Source organism: Onthophagus taurus, chromosome 6 (assembly GCF_036711975.1).
Source record: "Onthophagus taurus isolate NC chromosome 6, IU_Otau_3.0, whole genome shotgun sequence".
Taxonomy (NCBI): Eukaryota; Metazoa; Arthropoda; class Insecta; order Coleoptera; family Scarabaeidae; genus Onthophagus; species Onthophagus taurus.
Genome location: NC_091971.1, coordinates 12,283,198 through 12,306,817, shown reverse-complemented (window position 1 = coordinate 12,306,817; position 23,620 = coordinate 12,283,198). Strand labels below are relative to the sequence as shown.

Sequence of the window (23,620 nt, the reverse complement as noted above, 5' to 3'; positions counted from 1 at the left end):
CTTCATGCACTCTATTGTTTTGTATTCTCTTCTTGCGTTTATGTAACCATTTTTCCTCTCTTTCACATTAATATTAAAGTTAAATATGTCAAGTTTGGACTCATTTTAAAAGATTTTTTTTAAGTTAACAAATATGTCAAAATTAAAAGTTGAAAGTTCGAACTTTTTGGTTTTTTGAGATAAAAGCGTCAAGTTTGGACTTACTTTAAAGCTTATTTTATGAATATTACGAATATAATAATAAAATTAAAGTTGACATTGACAACTAAAAGTTTTTTTCACGCCTAAACCCGACTGTTTCTAGTTCTAGGTCTTGTGTTAGTTCTAGTGATAGTGCTAGTGTACAACTAGAACTAACACTAGCCCTAGAAATATTCGAGTTTAGCCGTGCGTCTTCAGACTTTTCGGTTCTTGTCTAACGATAAGACGCCCGGCTAAACCTAAAACTTTCTAGTTTTAATTGTTATTTGACCCTAAATTCTTGTACATTTTAATTGATCTAAAAATATTTTTTTTTTGATTTAATCCACTTACCTTGCTTATAATTTCATCCATTTACCCATTTTGAATTAAATTCAACCTTTAATCCAATTAATTATGTGTTTTTCATTAAAAAAAACTTAAATTCAACGTCAATTTTGACAAGCAACTGCAATATTTGGATCTTAATCACCATGGTAACCGAGTCAAGTTGGATAACCTTAAAATAATAAAATTTTATTCTGATTTTTTTATCAATTCTAACCTAATTTTTATTAATTTTAAAACAATTCGAATTCTTTACGATTATCTCGCATTCATAACAAATTCGTTCATTGTAGTTAATTAATCGATTCTAATTGAGAGAAATAAATTAAAAATTTTTTTTGATTTAATCCGCTTACCTTGTTTATAATACCCTACATAAACCAATTTTGAATTAAACACAGCCTTTTAAACCAATTAAATAAGACTTTTTCCTTAAAAAAACTTAAATTCAATTTCAATTTTGACAAGCACCTGCAATATTTGGATCTTAATCACCATGGTAACCGAGTCAAGTTGGGTAACCTAACAATAATAAAATTATAACTGTTAATATTTCGCTTTATAGTTTAATATTTTTTTAATTTTATTTTATCTTTTTTTTTATGTTTTTATATTTTTGTATATTGCTTCTTAAGTGAAATACACAGTATAAATAATAACCTAGAAATGTCAATTCTTCCAATGACGTCGCAGCAAGGCCTTTGCGGGGGGGTACGTTCATATATTTATATGAAGTTGGATAACCTTATACAGTATGTTTACTCAACGGACCTTGGGATTAAAATATAGGCAGGAGTATATTAGGTTGCCTATATAAAACCAGTAAAATCCCGCGCTTTTATTAATCTTTATCAAATAACCTTTTAAGCACCTAAAAAAATATAAATAGATAAATTTTCCTTTTAATATATAAACAATTATGCAACAAAACTATCATAAACACATTAAGTTTTAAGTGGCCGTTTTAAAATGAAATAAGATTGTTTACTTATTTTGACATAAAAATGTATTACTTCGATATTAAAACCGACACGTATAAATAAACACATTTCCTTTAAGAAATTCATCCTGCGTCTTACTAAATCGAAGTGCGTTTCTCTTCTATTCGATGATCCCTTATCCTTGATCCACTTTGACTATGCAACCGAGGCGCGGGATTCTATGTTTGTAAATTGAATGAAACGACTTCACGAGTTCGCCGTTGACCTAGTTTATAAACGAAGTTACATAATTAGGCAATTGATGGTGTTAAGGAGTTAAAGAAACCGTTTCCGTGTCTGTCGGGGGAGAAATTTCAAAAAAATTTCATTCTAATGCCCACTTGGAGGCGACGAGGTGCGCATGCGTCGCGTTCGGTACGAGGCAAAATATTACAAAAAACAAAATGGTTTCCCTCTCGTAAAATGTGTTTACGGCGCGTTTTTCTCGTATACCTGTGTGTAATGTGACCCCGTTGTCGACAACTCCATCATATTTCGGCCCCACAAGGCCCCACGAACATCCACCAGCGACTTCCAATCTAACTACAACAAAGCCACCATCGACGAAGCCAACGTGACGCCAATACCGATGGAAATAGTGTAAATAAATAAATGCCGATCGCGTAGCATTTGTTTATGCGAGGGTAAAGCGATTTGTTTTGGACAGCTGTATTATTGGAGGGATGTGAGGAAGAACTTGTAATATCTCGTAAATTTTGGACTAAAATTATGTAATGATGAGGGTTTACAGTGAGGTGATCAACATCACCTCTTCATTTATCGTTTTCACTCGCTCGGATGAGTAGGATGGCTTTAAAGTTAAATTCCGAGATGTTCTCGTTTTTTCGGGTTTTTCTTGGTGCCATGGGTACAATGTTAGGTTGGGATGGTGTCTGTTCGCTAGTTTAGCAAAGAGTTGGGTTCTGCATTATGAAGGAGATGGTAGGAGGGTGTTGTGTTTGTTCTGATGATAGAGGATGGCCTGAAAATCCGCTTGTTTACTGTGATGGACAATCGTGCACTGTTGCTGTACACCAAGGTAACTATTTTAAGTGATTTTTATTACCTATCTATAAACATTGTTAAGTCTAAGTTATACGGGGTTGTTTTTTTAAAGCTTATAATAATTTACAATAAAAATATGTAAAAATCTATTTAATTTAAAATATTGTTTAAAATAATACTTGTATTGTATTTTTATTAACTTTATTTTGAAGTATATTGAAACTCAAAGTTTACTGTTTTATTTTTAGCCACATTTGAGTTGGTAGTATTGGCACAATTTAAGAATCAAAACATAACCTCAATTTAATATAAATTTGAAAATTATTAATTTCTCATTTATGAAAGATATTCTGCTCATAATAGGAGGAACATTTAGTAATTAAGGCGCTGATATATCAAATTTGAACACCCACCGAAAAATAAGAAAATCACGAATTACACAAGAATGGTTTCAAATATTTTTGATGATTTATTTCACTTAGAAGAGTAAAAGCAAAAGTGGATGTCTTGGTCACTTATATATGTTGAATTATTATAAAACTCGAGGAAAATTCAAAGTCACATCATATTTTCAAAGGTATTTTATTAGGAAGTTTTATAAAATTGAAAATTTGCTATCAAAGATTATTATCAATTAATTTAATAATCAGTTACCTGATTAAATATATTTTGTCTTCTACTTGGGCAAATTTCTCTGTGTAGTCATCCTTTCAGTCTCTGCCATCCATTTCTATAGATGTATTTCTTGTTGTTGGAAAATGGCAGAATAAATCGTGAATCACAAATATTAAGAAATATTAATCTATGAAAAAACCAGCTACCACAATGTACCAGAAAAGTTGTTATTATGATTGATACTTTTGCTGTAGGACTCCAGTGAAGTAAAAAGTGTCTAAATGGAAATAATATTGACAAATATCGACGTCATCGCTCTTCCATCCCAAGAGATGAGATGGACGGAATCTGAAACGTTCAAAAAGCGAAATCATACAATCTATTGTAGCTCATACGCATACATTGACAACACTAAAAAATCTATTAGAACCCGTTTTTACTTTTTTACTAAGTTTCTGGATAGCGGAGATACAGGAGGTGTCTGAAAATCGTAAATTTCAAACACTCCCTGTATATCAAAAACGAAGAGGGCTATGAAAATGTGGTTTGCGCCATTGTAAGTTTCACAAAAAAGTCGCTCAGGTTCGCGAAAGCCGCAACTTTCTATCTTTCATAATAACTGAGATACCCTGCAAACCCATCGAAATTTGGACACCTGTACATACTAAAGTGCATAGTGAGTGCATTACACTGACCTCCGCCGCGACTTAGAAGTAGGCATTGGTGTAATCAGAAATTACATCATTCGTATCTAAACATGAGAAAAAAATGCACAATCAAATGCCTCAGTAAGCTCATTTTGTAAAAAAATATGGAAGCATTATTATTATTATAATTTTCTGTTAAAGCTTGAAAAGTGTTGTAGTGATATGGATAAAGCAACTGCTCCCTTGCAGTAAACTGTTGTTTTCTTGTACAGAAATCTTTCTAATGCTGGTTAAGGCATTTTCATCAATGTTTCTCAAAACTGTTTCTTCTAATTCCACATGAAGGGGTTAATTATTATAAAAAAATTAGAATTAATGATTGTACAAATCGTTGCGGGACACCCGTAGAAGTTTTTGTTTCTTCTCAAAATCGTGTGGTATGCTTACAAGTTTGAGATTCAACCCCTCATTAAATAATAAGATGTGCAGCTAAGAGATTATAATATATCTTTGGGGAACACCATATTAGGCCAAGTGCATTAGTTTTAATAAAAAATTATATAGAAATTACGTTAATCTATAAAATTGTACTAAAATTAAGTCATTAACATCAATTGGTTGTATGTACAGGGTGGTTCAAATTCGATGTCCGAATAGGCTATCTAGGAAACTATACGAGTTAGAAAAAAAGTAGCTTACATGTCGATGCCTCCCCTAGAGGCCAAAATTGAAAATATCGTAAAACCAGCAAATTCAATTATCTTGGTTATTATTATAGGTGGAGTATTATAACTAAGACATTATATGGACACTTTTTTACAGAGAATTAGATGACGTAGTCAAAAAAAATTTTTCGGTTTTAGATTTTGAGATATTATGACAATTTTCGTTTTTTTAAATGGAAACAACCACTGATTATTCGCTTATTAAATTAGTAAATTAGTTATTAGTTCTGATTACAAAAATATGGGGTTAGATAGGTCTATTTCTTATTGTTTTAGAATAAAACTAAAAATAAACTTTTTTTTTAGTGTCGTCAAAGAAATTAAATTTACAGTTTCCTGTAAATTACGGTACTATAACTAAAAATTATTCTACTAAAAATTTATATAAAATTTACTTTATTTTCTAATATGTAACGTTCTAACATGTTAAACTTTTCGTAATCCATCTTAAAAAATAGGATTTTTAATTTGACACTTCAGAAAATTTTTGAATACAAACAAATATTGCTATGTTTATTTGAATTAAAAATATATATGAGCGCCATCTATCAATAATTTATTAAGTCATTTAATAATAATATTAAATATTAATAAAAAATGTGAAATAATGCAATCTATTCCAACTTTTGTGTAAAACAAATATAAATTAAATAGTTCAACAAATGCACTTGTTTTAAATATAAGAAATATATCTTTTTAATTTTTAGTTATAATTTACAGGAAACTGTAAATTTAATTTCTTTGACAACACTAAAAAAAAGTTTATTTTTTTGGCAGGTTTTTGGCATGTAAGCTACTTTTTTTCTAACTCTTATGGTTTCCGAGATAGCCTATTCGGACATCGAATTTGAACCACCTTGTACTTAAGTAATATAATAATCCATATAATTGAAAATTGAGTTCTTTTCGATTTTTTTAGCTTGTTACGGAATTGTGACTGTTCCAACGGGACCGTGGTATTGTCGTAAATGTGAGAGTCAAGAACGATCTGTTAAAGTAGTAAGTTCATTAATAACCTCAAATACTAAAATCAAAATTGAAATTAGTCGATTAAAAATGTTTGTTTTTTAATTATTTAGAAATGCGAACTTTGTCCAAGCAAATATGGTGCATTAAAACGCACCGATACTTCTGCGTGGGCTCACGTAGTTTGCGCCCTGTATATACCAGAGGTGCGATTTGGAAACGTGACTACAATGGAACCGATTCAATTGCAGATGATACCTGCTGAACGATTTAATAAGGTTCTTTTTTTAATCCTCACTAATTTTTTTAATCAATAACTACTAATAATTCCCGTGTATGCTTATAGTCTTGTTATATTTGTGAAGAAAGCGGAAAAGCATCCCAAGCTTCAGTAGGAGCTTGCATGCAGTGCAATAAATCTGGTTGCAAGCAACAATTTCATGTAACTTGCGCCCAAGGACTTGGACTTCTCTGCGAGGAAGCAGGAAATTATCTAGATAATGTCAAGTATTGTGGTTATTGTCAGCATCATTATAGTAAATTGGTAAGAGAATTTATTTTAAAAACAATTTTATTTTGTTCAAATTTATTTTTTCTTGTTGTTAGAAAAAAGGTGGTAACGTAAAAACAATACCCCCGTATAAACCGGTCTCTGCGGAAAATCATCATTCCGATTCAAGTTCGGAACGCGAACAGGAAAATTCCACCACAGCGAAACCAATTCAACCCACCCAAAGTAATAACTCAACATCAACCTCTTCGAAAAGAAAATCATCTTCAAGTAGCAAAACATCGACTTCCTCATCGAAATCGAGCTCATCTTCAAAATCATCTAGCCACCAAAAGGTTATTCATAGCTCCAGCAGCAAAACAAGCTCGGAAAAAGTATCCAAATCGAGTAGCGCAAGTGTTAAAAGTGTTAAGAATAATTCCGTGACGGACGATACAAGTGCTATAAGTGAACCAGTTGACGGTAAAAGTGGTGAAAAAAGGGATATTAAAGACGGGGACGATTTAAAGGAAATTAAAGAACACGAAAAAAGTAAAGGGAAAAAACGGAAAGCGAATTCTAGAACTCCAACACCTATTTCTGTTGTTACTGGAAGTAGTGATAGTGTTAATGTAGTGGTCGGGGTTGCTACTGTAACAGAAACTAGTACTGTGGTTGTGACAAGTAGTGAAAAGAAGGATAATTTGAGTTGTATAGAAAATAATGATAAACTTAAAAAGGTGATTTTTAGTAAATAAGTTAATATGTTTACTTCCTCTGTCTGATAATAGTTGCTACATTTCAGACAGTAAAAATTATACTCATGTAAAAATTATTGTAAATATGAAATGCACAAGCGATTTATCTAGATACATAAGGTAGACAATTTAAAAATCAAAGTGTGCTATGACCAAAACTGACTTAGCTATTGCACTTGTTTTCTGATAATTAGTTTCCTTATGTCAAATTTGACTTTTTGAGCGATTTAACGCTATACATTCAAAATGGACAAAAATATTTCGGAATAAATTCAAACAGGTGGCAAAAAGTGTAGAAAGTTTAACAACGACCAACGTAAGCAAATCTTACATTATTTATTACAAAATGTCAGTCAAGGAAAACTTAAACGAGGCGCATTAATGTAACAATTCTGTCATTAATGTTGATTCCCTTAAAAAAAGATGTGGACGTAAAGTCAAAGATTATAGCCAGCAAATTGCAAACATTTCTTCTCTTTCTTTGTATTAACGAACTACATTAAGCTCATTAGCTTACGCATGTAAGGTACCAAAAAGTATAGTCAGAAAAAAAAGAGATGCGTCAACTTTCGTTCGTATAGGCCGTCCAAATTACATTTTCGTGGTATAGTAGACTACAAATATAGTAGATTATGGTGTTAATGAAAAGAGCATATTTTTAGCTTTCCAATGATGTATTGCACGCATGGTGTATTTGGGGAAAATAAGCGTTATTTTTTAATTCTAAAATATTAAAGATTAATATTCAAAATTTTAATTATAGTAGGCGAGGAAAACGTAAATGCCACTTAGTTACTATAGTAACGTGAGTTTACTGATCATTTCATTCATAAGTTTTTCGAAATTCCTCATTATCTTTAAATACATAAAGCGATAAAATTAAAAAATGATCTTTGAAAATGATAGATAAGGCTCCATATCCCATATAAACATCGTTTCAATGGAAAGTCCGCTGCCCAGTTTACCTCTATCTCACCCAATTTCAAAAGAAAAGGTTGCTAATATGGAAAAAAATTCTAAATCTCATGATTGGGGAAAACTGGGACGATACTACCGAAAATTTCATTCACCTTACAACCAATAAGTTTAGTAGAAGATGACACAGTCTGTGACTGTTTAGTTCCTGAAGTTGTTGTTCATATTTAATTATTCATTAATTAATACGTTTCTTGTATTTTTAATAAACAAACTTTATCTATAGTAGAAACCACGAGAGCTGGCAGTGACTTGACGTTTAAAAATGGTATGAATCAAGATATGGACGGACGACTTAGATTATTTCACCACATACATTTAAATGTATGTTAGGTTAGTAATGGAGGTTATATGTCAAACATTGTCAAATTTAGGAGAGGTTAAGCAGCAAACAATCGTTAATATTAATTTACACTAAAATTTATGTAATTATTTATTTATTTAACAAATACTTTAAAAGGTTATTATTTTTGCAAGGGATTAAGTAAGTTTTATTTAAGTAGTGATTCATAATTTATTCATTAATTATTAATTTATTTCATTTTCGGCTTGTGAAAACACTAACGATTCATGACAACGCTCACAAGACGTTTCGATTTGAGGTTATAATTATAGAGTTACATCCCTTAGAAGAACAGACGTACTTTTTCGACGTGTCTATTTGAATTGTACAGCAGACATATTAAACTAATGCTATCTCTTTCTAACACAAATTACTCTTTAGCGGTTTGTGAACTACGTATAGCATTTGTAAGAGCGGAAAACGATGATTTACTGCCAGCTCTCGTGGCGTCTACTATACAAATCATTTTTTATTGGTGAACAATGTCAGGGATAAGACATTGAGAAATTTAAATCAACTATTCAAAGTTTTTATTCGTTGGTACAAAACCAACTTTATCCTGCATAATGGTACAAGAGCAACTTTCTGTCGTATTCATGCAAAACCATATAGCAATTAAGTAGTAATTACTGTCCGAACCCGCCTACTATAATCAAAATTTTGAACCATACATGCGTTACATCATTGGAAAGCTAAAAATATGCTCTTTTCATTAACATCATAATCAAGTATAACTTGTATTTAAAAAAACACAACTTTGTGCTGTATCTCAAAAATCATCAAATATTTTTAAAATTTTTCAACGTCAGTATATTCTACTTAAAAAGTGCCTTAAGAACGTATCAACCCCATTTCTCTAATTTCAAAAATAAACGAAATATGAGAATTTTTTTAAATCGCTAAAATTTGATTTTTTGGCTATAACTTAAAAACAAAAGAAGATAGAGATTTGGTCTTTGCGGGATTGGATTAGTCTCGAAAAAAGAGATCGGGACATGGCACCTACTTTTCTCGTATCTCTTATAGTTTCTGAGATAGCCTATAATAACACCCAAATTTGCCCACCCTGTACATGACAGATTAAAGAAAGGAAAAGAAATAAAAAGAATCACTAGTTTTGTTAAACCACTGTTAACTGAAGAAGCAAAAAGCGACGAATTGAATTTTGTTTAAAGTTTTTATTACCGTCAGGGTATTTCGAAGATTTGCTGAATTATACAGGGTGTCTCAGCGAGACCGGTCATTAGACATTTCTGGGGTTCTGGCTAAAATAAATATTTGAGAATTCAGACTTAAGTATTATCAATTACGTTCTCTTCGTCTAAAATATTTTCAGATTTCTAGCTTATACCGGAAGTCGCCACCTACTTTATTTTTTTAAATGGAACACCTGTATATTTTTACATATTTGGATTTGTCTGTTTTGAAGGTTTATAAATAACTTTACTTTTTGCAATTTGATTCGGCCGTTTTCGAGTTCTTCGAATTTTTCTAGAAAAATCTGCTCCAGCGGACATTTGTTCAAAAAATCATAGAACACTCGATTTTTGAGATGTCAATTTAGGATTCAGAACATGCTTAAACAACATGATGGAGTATGTTTTGGTGCTGAGAACGGCTGTCTAGATCGTTTGGTCACTTTACTATGACACGTTAACTTTTCCAAATTTGGAAGCACCATAACTTCATTTTTTTAAATTGCACCCCCCATATTTTATTACTTAGTCGTCTTCGGCGTCTCATTTTACATTATGCCTAACATTAATAGTTTAAGAAATAATTAGGGTTTTTTGAAAAATGCTCACATATATCAATATTAACCTAGTGTGCCATGGAAAACAAATGTTTAATGACTTATTGACAAACGCCAAGTCTGATTTACGTTGTTTGATGTTTGTGAGTCTAAAACCAGTTAAGATGGATATTAATAACATAAATAATGTTTATACAAATGAAGAAATCCATAATTCATTTTTTGTGCACGAAAAGTGCGACAAAGTTCTTAGTAGAACTTGCAGAATGTTTAATGAAAATTATCCACATTTACCTCCGATGACAAAAGGTAAATTTAGAAGAATAGAAGCAATTTTTTTGCTAAACTGACCAAAAAATATAGTAGATAATGCAACGGAAGAGGTGAATACCTTGGCTTATTTCAAGCCCAGTCCCAACACCTCAATTCGAGCTGCCAAAGAAGATCTGGGAATCATACTACGAACTTTGCCGCGCTTTTCATGCATAAAAAATAAATTAAGAATTTCTTGATTTGTGTAAATATTACTTTCGTTATTGTTATCGATTTTAACACTTTTCAGTACTAATATTAAGGGAACTAACAGATAATTATTAGCTCACATGCATCAAGTGACGTAAACAAGTGAGTCTTTGACAAGAACTCATTGAGAAGGCTTGTTTTTCATGGCACACTAGGCTAAATATCCATATATGTGTGCATTTTTCAAAAAAACCCTAATTATCTCCCAAACTATTAATGTTAGGTATGGGACATATGGGATATAAAAGATGTAGAATGAGACACCGAAGACGACCATTTTAAAAAATGAAGTTATGGTACTTCTAAATTTTGAAAAGTTAACGTGCCATAGTAAAGTGACCAAACGTTCTAGACAGCCGTTCTCGGCACCAAAACATACTCCATCATGTTGCTTAAGCATGTTCTGAATCCTAAATTGATATCTGATTTTTTGAACAAATGTCTGCTGGAGCAGATTTTTCTAGAAAAATTCGAATAACTCGAGAACGGCCGAATCAAATTGCAAAAAGTAAAGTTATTTATAAACCTTGAAAACAGACAAATCCAAATATGTAAAAATATACAGGGTGTTCCATTTCAAAAAAGAAAGTAGGTGGCGACTTCCGGTATAATCGGAAGTGCAAGAAATCTGAAAATATTTTAGTCGAAGAGATCGTAGTTGATAATACTTAAGTCTGAATTCTCAAATTTTTATTTTCGCCAGAACCCCAGAAACGCCTCGCTGAGACACCCTGTATACATATTGATAAAAAATGGTTCTATATAACCAAAACTAAAAGAAGCTTTTAGATAACTCCTGAAGAAGAACATCTTATAGACCTTGTAAGAGTAAAATTATTACAAAAGTAATGTTTATGGCGGCAGTTGCTCGTCTATGCTGGGATTTTCATAGAAAAGTGTATTTGCATGGAAAGTTAGGAATTTGGCCATTTACATCTTCTTCTCCAGCTATGAGAAACTGCTCATGAGCTGTGGAAGTTGTTAACAAAGAATAAATAAGGAAAATGATTCTTCATAATTTAATTCCTGCAATACGGGACAAGTGGCCTGTTGGTTCTAAGAAAGACACAATATACATTCAACTTCAACATTCAAAATAATGCAAAGCCACATTTGTACAGTAACGATTCTTCACTAACTATTAAAACCGGAACCTCCCTACAGTACCGATTTGAATGTGTTGGATTTAGGTTTTTTCAATTCCATTCAATCAGTTCAACATCAACTACCATAAAGAAATATCGATGAATTAATTGAAGCAGTGAAAAAATCCTACTGGAGTATAAGCAGAGAAACTTTACTACTCATAGTTATAAATTAAAACACCTAAACAAAATGAAATTAAGACTCAATCATTCTAATTGGACTTTATTGTCTATTAAATGCTATTAAAATGGCTCAAGAATATTTAAATAATAGAAGTAATTAAGTATTACAAATAAATAGTTTAAATTATTGTTTTTTTATATTTTCAATTTAAATAAGTAATATAGTTTTGCTTCGTAAATCTTTATTTTTTGCGTTTCTTTGAATTGAAGCAATTATTTTCGGACAGAGGAAGTATTTCTTGTTACAATGTTAATTTAAATTTTGTTTTAATAAAAATTTCAGGTTAAAACCGATACAATAAATCACCCTTCAATAATTCATCAGCAATCAACGACTCCCACAATCGTTGCTCCAACGATAACCAACAATTCTCCAACACCAGTGTTACCGGAACCAGTGCCAATAACTACATCGACGAGTCCCACGCGAATTTCGACGACAGTTTCGACACCGTCGATCATTCAATCAGCACCTTTAAGTCAACCGGCTGTTAATTCTTTGGTGGTATCAGTTCCTTTACACAGCGCTAGTCTCAGTCCGCACGCGCATATTGTTAATAATCAAGTTAAGTCGGTTTCAGCGGCTTCATCGCCGTTTTTAGGTCTCCAAGAACGTAGCCCAAGCGTTACTTCCAGCCCTCCTGCAACTGGTTAGTTCAATAATCTTAATTTCCATGATGTACCAAATTTAAAATTTTTCTAGGGATAATGCCTGGAGCTAATAATAACCAAAGCGGAGTTATTACATCAGAAATGAGTGGTGGAGGTTTAAAAATAACGTATGAAAAGCAAATACCTTCAAACAGTACTTTGCAAGTAGACCTTGAAAGGATAACGCCAATTCCGGAAGTTCCAGCGAAAAGATTACGTTCTGAATCGACGGAAAAGGAAAAACCACGAAGAAAACGTGGTTCTCACACGTTAGGTACAAGTTTAGCAACGAATTCGACGATGACGACGAAAAGGGCGAGTAGGTCGCAATCGAATCTCGATTTAACTGCGCAACACGCAGCGAGTTCATTTAGTGGACTTTCTCAGAGTACGATAAAAGAATCTCCGCCGAGTTCGCCAAGTTCGGAAAGTCTTGGATCAGCGCCTTCGAACGGTAGGAAAAAGGGGAGGAAAAGTGCTCCGGCATCTGTGTGCTCCACGGCGAATCCTAAGGATTCTAAAGATAATGTTAAAGTGTAAGTGAATTAATTCTGAAAAAATATCACTTTAATAATAAATCAATTATTTTTCTTTTAGTTTTCAAAATGGAATACATGCTCCGCATATGTTGGGGAACCAATTGAATCCTAATTCGAACATGGCGCAGAAAATGTCGGATCATCTAAATTCTGAGTTGGAAGCCCATAGTATATTTACGCCAAATGAGGCTTCTTGTAACTTAGTTGGACCTCCTTTACAACACCGAGTTATAGCATCGGTATTAACTTTTTAATGATATTTGTGTTTAGTGAATAAATTATTTTTTATTGTGTAGGTGCGTTCAAATAGTACTGGTGGATCGAGTACCGCTTCTGGCGGTAGTGGATTATCTTCAATGCTTGGTGGAAATTCTGGAGCTTTACCACAAACATTAGAACAATTACTTGAGAGACATTGGGAACAAGGTTCACAATTTTTAATGGAACAAGCTCAACATTTTGACAGTAAGAATATTATTAATGAATTTTCTTTTACAACGTCGTCTTTTGATAGGATTCGTGTATACAGGGTGGTTCAGTTTTTAATTGGGAAACGTTACTAGGACGTAGTACTTGCCAAAATAACACAAGTGTTTTATATACACATAGGCTTGCAACTCTTTTGTTTTCGAGCTATGAGCTGTCAAAGTTGAGCCAAAAATTTACATTTTATCTTTTATTTCGGGTATAAGTAAACCATAGAATTTGAAATTTTGTATATATGTACTACTGGTTAATATCTTATTTTCAAGCATACCTTAAACTTCCCCAGCGCCCTCTAAGGGGATGAAATTCACAACCCCTTTGATTGTTTTATAACAACTTTTTAACGCCATGAAATATTATCATAAAAGAATATGGGTTGTAAAGCTTATTCATTATTGGTACTTTTTTGTCTCTTTAGTCTTTTCTTTAAAGATAATAGTTTTAACGTAAAAAAAATAAAATATGCTACATTGTACTGTAAAGCGTTGCTATTACTAAAAAAATTTTTTTTGTAATTCGCGACGGTAACGAAAGCTCTAACAGTACTCAAACAAGTGCTGTAATGAGACTCTCCTTACAGCATCCGATGCTGTAATTAGATTTTAGCAACATTTTATGGAAGCAGTTCAAGTTGGTGACATTGGGTCATTAATTTTTCTAGTTGTCAATGTGACAATTTTTTTCTATGGATGTTTAAACACGTTCTTAGCATCGAATACAAGATCCACAATGATGAGGACATGAACACTGAACAATTTCTCTTATTTTAGGAGGTGTACATGAAACATTCTTTTCAGGTGAATACATTTTGTGTTTTGACAGTTTCTAATTGTCAATTCAAATTTCTATTTTCAAGTGTTACGGTGTTACCAACTGCTGCATACCTATTTTCCTACATTGTCAAAATTTATTTTATTTTTGTTAAAAAAAAAGGATAAAAACGCGAATTACAAAAAATAGCATAAAAAACACGTTTCATAAGACTTAAAGCACTCATTCATTAAAAAACTCGTGGCTTCGCCACTCGTTTTTCAACTTGAATTCGTGCATTTCAAGCGTGTCTTACGAAACTTGTTTTTTAATATACTATTTCTTTATAGTTGGCTATGGAAGTTTTGCACTTACTGAGATCTAGTACTAACTAAATAACACCACTTAATTGTGATTTTCGTAAGAAAAACCATAAATAAGATAAGGCAGGATAAGAACAATATTAAAAAATTGATACCTTTGATGCCCTGATTGCTTAATAACAGTCAAAAATTATTAATAATCATCAACAATTATGAGGATGAAACTTACAAGTTCTCACTGCCAACTTTTAGAATAATTTTAGCAAAATATGGCGGCACATAGCTGTACAGGGTGGTTCAAATTCGATGTCCGAATAGGCTAACTCGGAAACTATAAGAGTTAGACAAAAAGTAGCTTACATGTCATGATCTCGTTTTTCGAGAAACTGTTAATGCCAAAAACCTCATAGCGCTATCGTCTTTTGTTTTTCCCCTAGAGGCCAAAATTGGAAATATCGTAAAACCAGCAAGTCCAATTATCTTCGTTATTATTATAGGTGGAGTATTATAACTAAGACATTATATGGACACTTTTTTACAGAGAATTGGATGACGTACTCAAAAAAATTTTTTCGGTTTTAGATTTTGAGATATCATCACAATTTTCGTTTTTTTAAATGGAAACAACCACTGATTATTCGCTTATTAAATTCGTTATTTTTTTCTGATTACAAAAATATAGGGTTCGACAGGTCTATTTCTTATTGTTTTAGAATAAAGCCAAAAATAAACTTTTTTTTTAAATTTCCATCTAGTGTCATCGACGAAATTAAATTTACAGTTTCCTGTAAATTATGGTACTATAACTAAAAATTAAACAAACAAATTTCTGATGTTTGAAACAAATAAATTTGTTGAACTATTTAATTTATATATGTTTTACACAAAAGTTGGAATAGATTGCATTATTTCACATTTTTTATTAATATTTAATATTATTATTAAATGACTTAATAAATTATTGATAGATGGCGCTCATATATTTTTCTTTTGAATTCAAATAAACATAGCAACATTTGTTTGTATTCAAAAAGTGTCACTTTAAAAATCCTGTTTTAAAGATGAATTACGAAAACTTTGAAAAGTTTGACATGTTAGAATGTTACATATTACAAAATAAAAGTAGTGAATTGGCTGCAGAGTTGTATTTTAATAGATACCCGGAAAGAAGGCAGCCAAATGCGAAAATATTTAGTCGTTTAGAAAAAAATTTAAAAACATTCGGTTCTTTTAAAAAGCCTAGACCAAAATCGTATTATAAAGAAAATAAAGAAAAAAAAAATAAAGAAATTTTTAAAAGTTATTCATAAAGTATTAAGAAATGTAGGTATGTAGTAAACCTACAATTTCTAAAATCAGCCACTTAATAATTTATCAAGTTGCTAATAAAATAGTGTGAAGCAATGCAAGTCATTAAATATTTCCGTATTAACAGTTGGTGTAATAAACATAATTATTTGTTTTTAAATACCAGAAGTTATCTTCTTATTTAATTGTTAACTTTTTAGATTTTACCTACCGCCCCGTAATTTACAGGAAACTGTAAATTTAATTTCGCCGATGATACTAGATGGAAATTTTATAAAAAATGTTTATTTTTGGCTTTATTCTAAAACAATAAGAAATAGACCTGTCGAACCCTATATTTTTGTAATCAGAAAAAAATAACGAATTTAATAAGCGAATAATCAGTGGTTGTTTCCATTTAAAAAAACGAAAATTGTGATAATATCTCAAAATCTAAAACCGAAAAAATTTTTTTGACTACGTCATCCAATTCTCTATAAAAAAGTGTCCATATAATGTCTTAGTTATAATACTCCACCTATAATAATAACGAAGATAATTGCACTTGCTGGTTTTACGATATTTCCAATTTTGGCCTCTAGCGGAAAAACAAAAGACGATAGCGCTATGAGGTTTTCGGCATTAGCAGTTTCTCGAAAAACGAGATCATGAGATGTAAGCTACTTTTTTTCTAACTTTTATAGTTTCCGAGTTACCCTATTCGGACATCGAATTTGAACCACCCTGTACATGGCACGATATTTTATTTTTTTACACGGAAACTATTAACTTTAAGGAAAATACTAAAGAGACAAAAAAGTACCACTAAAGAATGAGCTTTACAACCCATATTTTTTTATGTTAATATTCCATAGCGTTAAAAAGTTTTTATAGAAAAAAAAAAGGGGGGTTGTGAATTTCATCGCCTTAGAGGGTACTAGGGAAGTTTAAGGTATGCTTGAAAATTAGGTCTTAACCAGTAGTAAATACGTACAACGTTTCAAATTCTACGGTTTACTTACAGCCGAAATACAAAACAAAATGTAAATTTTTGGCTCTACTTTGATCGCTCATAGCTCGAAAACAAAAGTTGATATAAAAAACTTGTGTTATTTTGGCAAGTACTACATCTTAGTAAAGTTTCCCGATTAAAACCTGAACCACCCTGTATTTACTAGTAGTATATTTTAGAACAGGATTTCCCAACGGTTTGTTCGCCGAGTCTCCCGCATTATAAATAAAATTTGCATGCCTTCCTTTAATTTTTTCATTAGTAAAATTTTTATTTATTTTGATATAAGAAATACTGATACTTCTTGGGATACTTGGGTTGGGTTAATACCTGGATACAAGGAGTAATCTCCTGTCGCCATAAGTATTGTACGTGATACATGGGTTGAGTACTTCAAAGACATCGACCGCCATAAGTATTGTGTGTTATACTTGGGTTGGCCTATGTCTTCGAAGTCGGCCGAGATTATTTCTTATATCCAGCTATTACGACGTCGGCCGTCATAAATATTGTTCGTGATACTTGGGTTGGGTTGGGTTAATAGCTGGATACTCGGCCGACTTCAAGACGTCGGCCGCTGCAAGTATCAAGAACAATATGACGGCCCATTGTTCGTGATACTTGGGTTGGGTTAATAGTTGGATATAAGAAATAATCTTGGCCTACTTCGAAGATGTCGGCCGTCCCAAGTATCAGGTATCAGCAAAGATACCTTCCACCATGCGTTCTTCACATATTTCCAAGCATGCTTCCCTGAAAGCAGAAAGAAAATAAAAAACTATAATGACATCAATAAATGTAAGTACTAGTTGACACCGAAAATCAAACAAATGGAAATTACTTTAAATGCATTATACCATGGCGCTAGTTAACCAAAACCATATATATACTATCTTCTATATCGCTGACTAAGGCAGCAAAAGAGTGTAAACACTAGAGTGCAGATATATATATATCTGTCTTTGTCGTACCCCGTCGACTCAAGAGACATGTGTGAACACGTGATGAGTACGCTTTTATCTTATTGGACGGTGAATTAAAAATTAATAGCAGCTGATGACCTTGATGTTTATAAATCAACAAATAAATGTTTGACATAAACATAACCTAAAATCTAAATATTTAGTTATGTATATTATAGGTTTCATGTGTATAATAACATAATTATTAACATATTTTAGGACTAAGCAATTTAAAATGTAATTGTTATTTGTTAAGAAAGTGAAGCAAATGTGTTAAAAGTAAAATAAAAAAGAAAAAGAGTAGTGGAGATATTTTTGGGTCCTAAAAATTGGTTGAGCAGGTAGAAGGAAAGGTCTCAGTGTAATAAAAAAGAATTCAAAGTCCTCCTTTTCTTGAAACATTTTTCTTTATAAACATTTAGAGTACATATACTCTAATTTATTTGATGCATCAGTGATAATTTATAGTTAAAGTAAACCATCTATAATAATAATTGCATTTTAAAGCTGCATAAAATACGCGCGAAACACTTCAAACTCTTTAAAATTTACGATTCGCGCTAGCGCTTTCGCGACACGGGGGTACGACAAAGACAAAACATATATCATTCCGTCTTCTTTTGATGGAAACGCTCGCCACTCATTGCTTAGATAGGGAGTCAGCGATATAGAAGATAGTATATATATGACCAAAACGAAGAATCATATCAACTATATAGAAAATATAAAAAGGAATACACTCAGATGGTAGGGGAAGCGAAGAAAGAAGCAAACAAAAAGTTCATTGTTCATGCTGAGAAGAATATAATGGAATAAAGGTTGATCCTGAAGAAATAAATGAAGATTTTGTTAAAGCAGGTATTTATGTACCAGGCAATATAATTCCAGTTACAGATATCACATCTCTTATGAACAATATGAATATATGTAACATAAAATCTTTTTACTTCCAACCATTGAAAAACAAAGAATATATATGGAATAAATATGGAACCACCTATCAACAAGCTTGCTTAAAACAATAATCGAAGAAGTTATACATCCGCTAACGTACGTTTTTAACCCTTAACGAACGAGCGCCTTGTTAGAATACGCGAATATGTCCCGAGTATGGCGGCGTTCGTTCGTTAAGGGTTAATGAATGCGTTGCGGTGGGTACATTCCAGAAAAATTGGAAGTAGCAAAAATAATACCTGTACACAAAAAAGGAGATGTAGGTGTAATAAGCAACTATCGTCCTATTTCCATACTATCAACAATTTCGAAAATATTTAATCACATAATAGCAACTAGACTCAGGACATATTTTAGAATCTGTTTTAAACGCATTTGATAACAAAGAATATGTTGAACTTACCTGCTGTGATTTCAGTAAAGCGTTTGACACTGTTGATCACAATATATTACTCCAAAAGTTGTACTATTATGGCATTAGAGGCATCCCACACAAACTATTAACATCCTACTTGAAAGAGAGACAGCAGCTGGTGGAAGTGAACAAGTTGGGTCCGCTGCTGATCATTATCTATATCAATGATCTGCCTTTCAATATATGTAGCATCCAAAGTGACATGTTTGTATGCTGATGATACGTCATTTATAAGACAAAGGCTTAGAAACAGCCAAAATATGGTTCCATAACAATAAGCTAAGAAACAATACTGATAAAACACAACATTTAAAATATGCGCCAAGAATATTTACTCTTTTAAAGCAGATTACTTATATCAAAGAAATAATCTCGGACGATTTCGAAGACGTCGGCCACCATAAGTAGTGTTTGTGATACTTGGGTTGGGTTGGGTTAATAGCTAGATATAAGAAACAATCTCGGCCGACTTCGAAGACGTCGACCGCCATAAGTATTATTTGTGATACTTGGGGTGGCCGACTTCGAGATTATTTCTTATACCCAGCTGTTAACCCAACCCAAGTATCATGAGCAATACTTATGGCAGCCGACGTCTTCGAAGTCGGCCGAGATTATTTCTTATACCCAGCTATTAATCCAACCCAACCCAAGTATCATGAACAATACTTACTCTTTTAAAGCAGATTACTTATATCAAAGAAATAATCTCGGACGATTTCGAAGACGTCGGGCCGCCATAAGTAGTGTTTGTGATACTTGGGTTGAGTAGGGTTAATAGCAAGATATGTCATGATATCGTTTTTCGAGAAACTGCTAATGCTGAAAACCTCAAAGCGCTATCGTCTTTTGTTTTTCCCCTAGAGGCCAAAATTGAAAATATCGTAAAACCAACAAATGCAATTATCTTGGTTCTTATTATAGGTGGAGTATTATAACTAAAACATTATATGGACACTTTATTACAGAGAATTTGATGCCGTTGTCAAAAAAATGTTTTCGGTTTTAGATTTTGAGATATCATGACAATTTTCGTTTTTTTAAATGGAAACAACCACTGATTATTCGCTTATTAAATTCGTTATTTTTTTCTGATTACAAAAATATAGGGTTTGACACTTCTATTTCTTATTGTTTTAGAATAATGCTAAAAATAAACTTTTTTTTAGTGTCGTCAAAGAAATTAAATTTACAGTTTCCTGTAAATTATAACTAAAAATTAAAAGAAAACATATTTCTGATATTTGAAACAAATACATTTGTTGAACTATTTAATTTATATTTGTTTTACACAAAAGTTGGAATAGATTGCATTATTTCACATTTTCTATTAACATTTAATATTATTATTAAATGACTTAATAAATTATTGATAGATGGCGCTCATATATATATATATATTTTTTTTATTCAAATATAATAGCAACATTTTCAAATAAAAAATTTTCTGAAGTGTCATATTAAAAATCCTGTTTTTTTAAGATGGATTACGAAAAGTTTTATTGTTTTAGAATAAAGCTAAAAATAAACGTTTTTTAAGTGTCGTCAAAGAAATTAAATTTACAGTTTCCTGTAAATTATAACTAAAAATTAAAAAGATATATTTCTGATATTTAAAACAAGTGCATTTGTTGAACTATTTAATTTATATTTGTTTTACACAAAATTTGGAATAGATTGCATTATTTCACATTTTTTATTAATATTTAATATTATTATTAAATGACTTAATAATTTAATTTAATTCAAATAAAAGCAACATTTGTTTGTATTCAAAAATTTTATGAAGTGTCAAATTAAAAATCCTGTTTTTTTAAGATGGATTACGAAAAGTTTAACATGTTAGAATGTTACATATTAGAAAATAAAGTAAATTTTATATAAATTTTTAGTAGAATTGTTTTTAGTTATAGTACCGTAATTTACAGGAAACTATAAATTTAATTTCTTTGACGATACATCCTGTATAATAATCTTTGTAAAAAGACCTTGTCATCATCTCTCTAGGCCTCCCTTAGGGAAGAGTGCCCTCCTGGTTGTGAAATCCTGTTTTAGAAGTAATAATACTTAATTTTAATTTAACAATTTTTTTTATTATTCCAGTTGCTTCATTATTGACGTGTTTACATCAATTACGAGCTGAAAATTTGCGTCTTGAAGAACACGTCACAGCCTTAGTACAACGAAGAGATCATTTATTAGCTATAAACGCTCGATTAGCTTTACCTTTGGTAACTCAACCAACCGCCCAAACCAATCATGGTCATACAAGTAATTAATTTATACTAATTATTTATTTTTACTTTCTTAACGTACATGATTTTTATAGCAAATAACATTCATCCTCATGTTTCATCAACCCCCTCCGTGGATAATTCAAGACAAAGACACTCTAATTACACGCATTCATCGACGCAGGGAGGCCCAATAGAAAATGGGTTGCCCCCCGATCCGTATTCGCCTGTTCGTCCTGTTTCTGCACAACCTCCTCAACCAAGTCCACAATCAGTTCGGTAAAAATAAACTAAATAAAAGCAAAAGAATTAAAATGATATTTTTGGGTTTTGTTAGACATTCACCGGCTGCTAATCCATCTTCTTATTCATCTGGTGGTTTAATAAGGCAGGGTTCAGGTGAAACTACAAATCGAACGTCTTCAAGATCGCAACAACAGTTTCAAATTTCTTATCAAAATTCATCAACGGTGTCGCAACAGGTAATTGAGTTAATTAATTAATTTATTTTTTTTTACAATTTTTTAATCAATTAATTAGATGTTGATGAGAAGAGATGCAGACGTTCACCACCAATCAGTGAATAAACCCAGCTGAGAAACAGAGAACGAAATTTTTAGCATAACACGCCTTTTAGACCTGCGTTAAAACAATCCTACAGTGTACATAAAAGTAGTCGATGTAAATTAAGGTCAACATTTTTTTCTCCTTTTTTATGCAGAATCATTGTGTATTTAATAAGTGTATATAAGACTTTTTTGTTTTGTTTCTTTATTCTTTTTTTCCTTTTTACCATAAGTTTTTTTCTTTAAGTTTTGTGTTCTGTATGTACTTAACCAATGTACCAATTGTTGAAGTCGTTCGTTTATAGTTTAAAAGAATTCATTTAACCCTTTATCACACTTCAATTTTATTAATTTATTAACTTTAAGGTGTTCTGGGAAATTAATTCGCGATATTTCATTTGAGTTCAAATTAAAATTACTGAGAAAAGTACTGAGTGATTTTGAGATGCAGGAAAAGTAAATACTCACATCATATTATATAGCTTTGTTATAACATAGCCTAACTTTTTTTATCTAACTTAATTTTTAATATTGAAAATAATTCAGAACATACAATTTTAAAGATAATCTTTGCTAAATAAGTGTGTTAAAGGGTTAATTTAGATTAATTTAATTTTAGCCTGTCACTGCCATTTCTCAAATAATTAAAATAAAACTATATATAACATCTAGTCAAAATTGTTTTGGGTTTGATACGAAAGTTTTTTTGTTTGTTCTAACTAAAATAGGTTGTACTTAATCTTTGTTTTTGTTGTAATTAATTTTCTTGGTCTTTATTCAGTGCCTAAAACCACTCAAAACAAAAAAATGATTTCAGAAAAAAGAAAAACGTAAAAAGTTGCTCATGATTAAAAAAAACCTTTTAGAATTAAGAGTAATAAACGGTAATTTCTAAGCGAATATAAAAAATTTAAAAAAAATATAGTTTTAGTTTTTACAACTCAGGGAAGTAGTTTTTTTTTGGGAATACTATTAATTAATTATTAAAAAGAAAAATAATTAAGGTTTTTATTAATATTGTTTTTAAGACTTTTAAGTTTGAGCTATTTTTTTAAGGATTTTTTTTTGTAATCTTTGTATAGGTAGTTAATTAATTTACTTTTAAAATAATAAAAGGAAAAAGCCAGTTTAAACTGATAGCCATATTAGTTAATGATTAAATTAAGTGTATAATGTAAATATTAATAGAAAAAGAAGTAGGTAGGTGTGAAAACTGGGCGAAATCGAGTGAGCAATAGTAATTTTTTAGTGGAAAAATACGAGAGACTTGTAAAAAAAAATAAACAGATCGACAATGATCCCTATTTTTCTTGCAAATATTTTTGGGATTTTTTGTACTTTTATAATATCACTAGCATGTAGCGCGGAGTTTAACGAATTTACAAAAAATCATGACAAACATTAATTAAAAAGAAAAAATAAGCAAAAAAAACGATAAACTTACGTCTCCAATTTTTTAATTCTTTATACACTATTTTTTGTCTAATACGTCTCTTTAAGTTTTTTAACTATTGTTTTTTTTTAATTCGATATTTGTTTTACTTTTTTTTTGTAATATAAATACAATATAGACTTAAATTTAAACTGTATTTTTTTTTAAATCTCAAAGATACAATATTTTACCCTTGTTATTCCACCTACATACTTTACAAGCCTATATCTTCGTTGTCTTTACAGATAGCGAAATATGAAATACATTACTAGAAAACGTGAAATGATTAATGATAGCGAAATCAACAGCGAACGTCGCAGTGTACCGAATACACCTTAACATTATCAAACGTCAAGCCATTCTGAATGCTTACT

General features: G+C 31.2%; 1 protein-coding gene across 1 annotated transcript; it reads left to right on the top strand.

Moving 5' to 3' along the window:
• The first annotated feature begins 1,706 nt into the window (after window positions 1–1,706).
• On the top strand, window positions 1,707–23,398 carry LOC111424285 (protein AF-10-like). The gene is made up of 13 exons (XM_023057785.2): window positions 1,707–2,547; window positions 5,420–5,499; window positions 5,580–5,744; window positions 5,813–6,010; window positions 6,073–6,696; window positions 11,919–12,285; window positions 12,339–12,822; window positions 12,884–13,064; window positions 13,122–13,290; window positions 21,118–21,285; window positions 21,344–21,527; window positions 21,586–21,730; window positions 21,789–23,398. The coding sequence occupies exons 1-13, from the start codon at window positions 2,439–2,441 to the stop codon at window positions 21,843–21,845; spliced, it is 2,931 nt and encodes a 976-aa protein (XP_022913553.2). The 5' UTR covers window positions 1,707–2,438; the 3' UTR covers window positions 21,846–23,398.
• The last annotated feature ends 222 nt before the right edge of the window (window positions 23,399–23,620 follow it).

What these genes read in the sequence shown, in the direction of transcription:
- LOC111424285 (XM_023057785.2), top strand. Translation starts at nt 2,439, where the DNA reads ATGAAGGAGATGGTAGGAGGGTGTTGTGTTTGTTCTGATGATAGAGGA. An exon ending in AAGAACGATCTGTTAAAGTA is followed by an intron (nt 5,500 to 5,579) that starts GTAAGTTCATTA and finishes TTAATTATTTAG; the next exon opens with AAATGCGAACTTTGTCCAAG. An exon ending in AACCAATCATGGTCATACAA is followed by an intron (nt 21,286 to 21,343) that starts GTAATTAATTTA and finishes TGATTTTTATAG; the next exon opens with CAAATAACATTCATCCTCAT.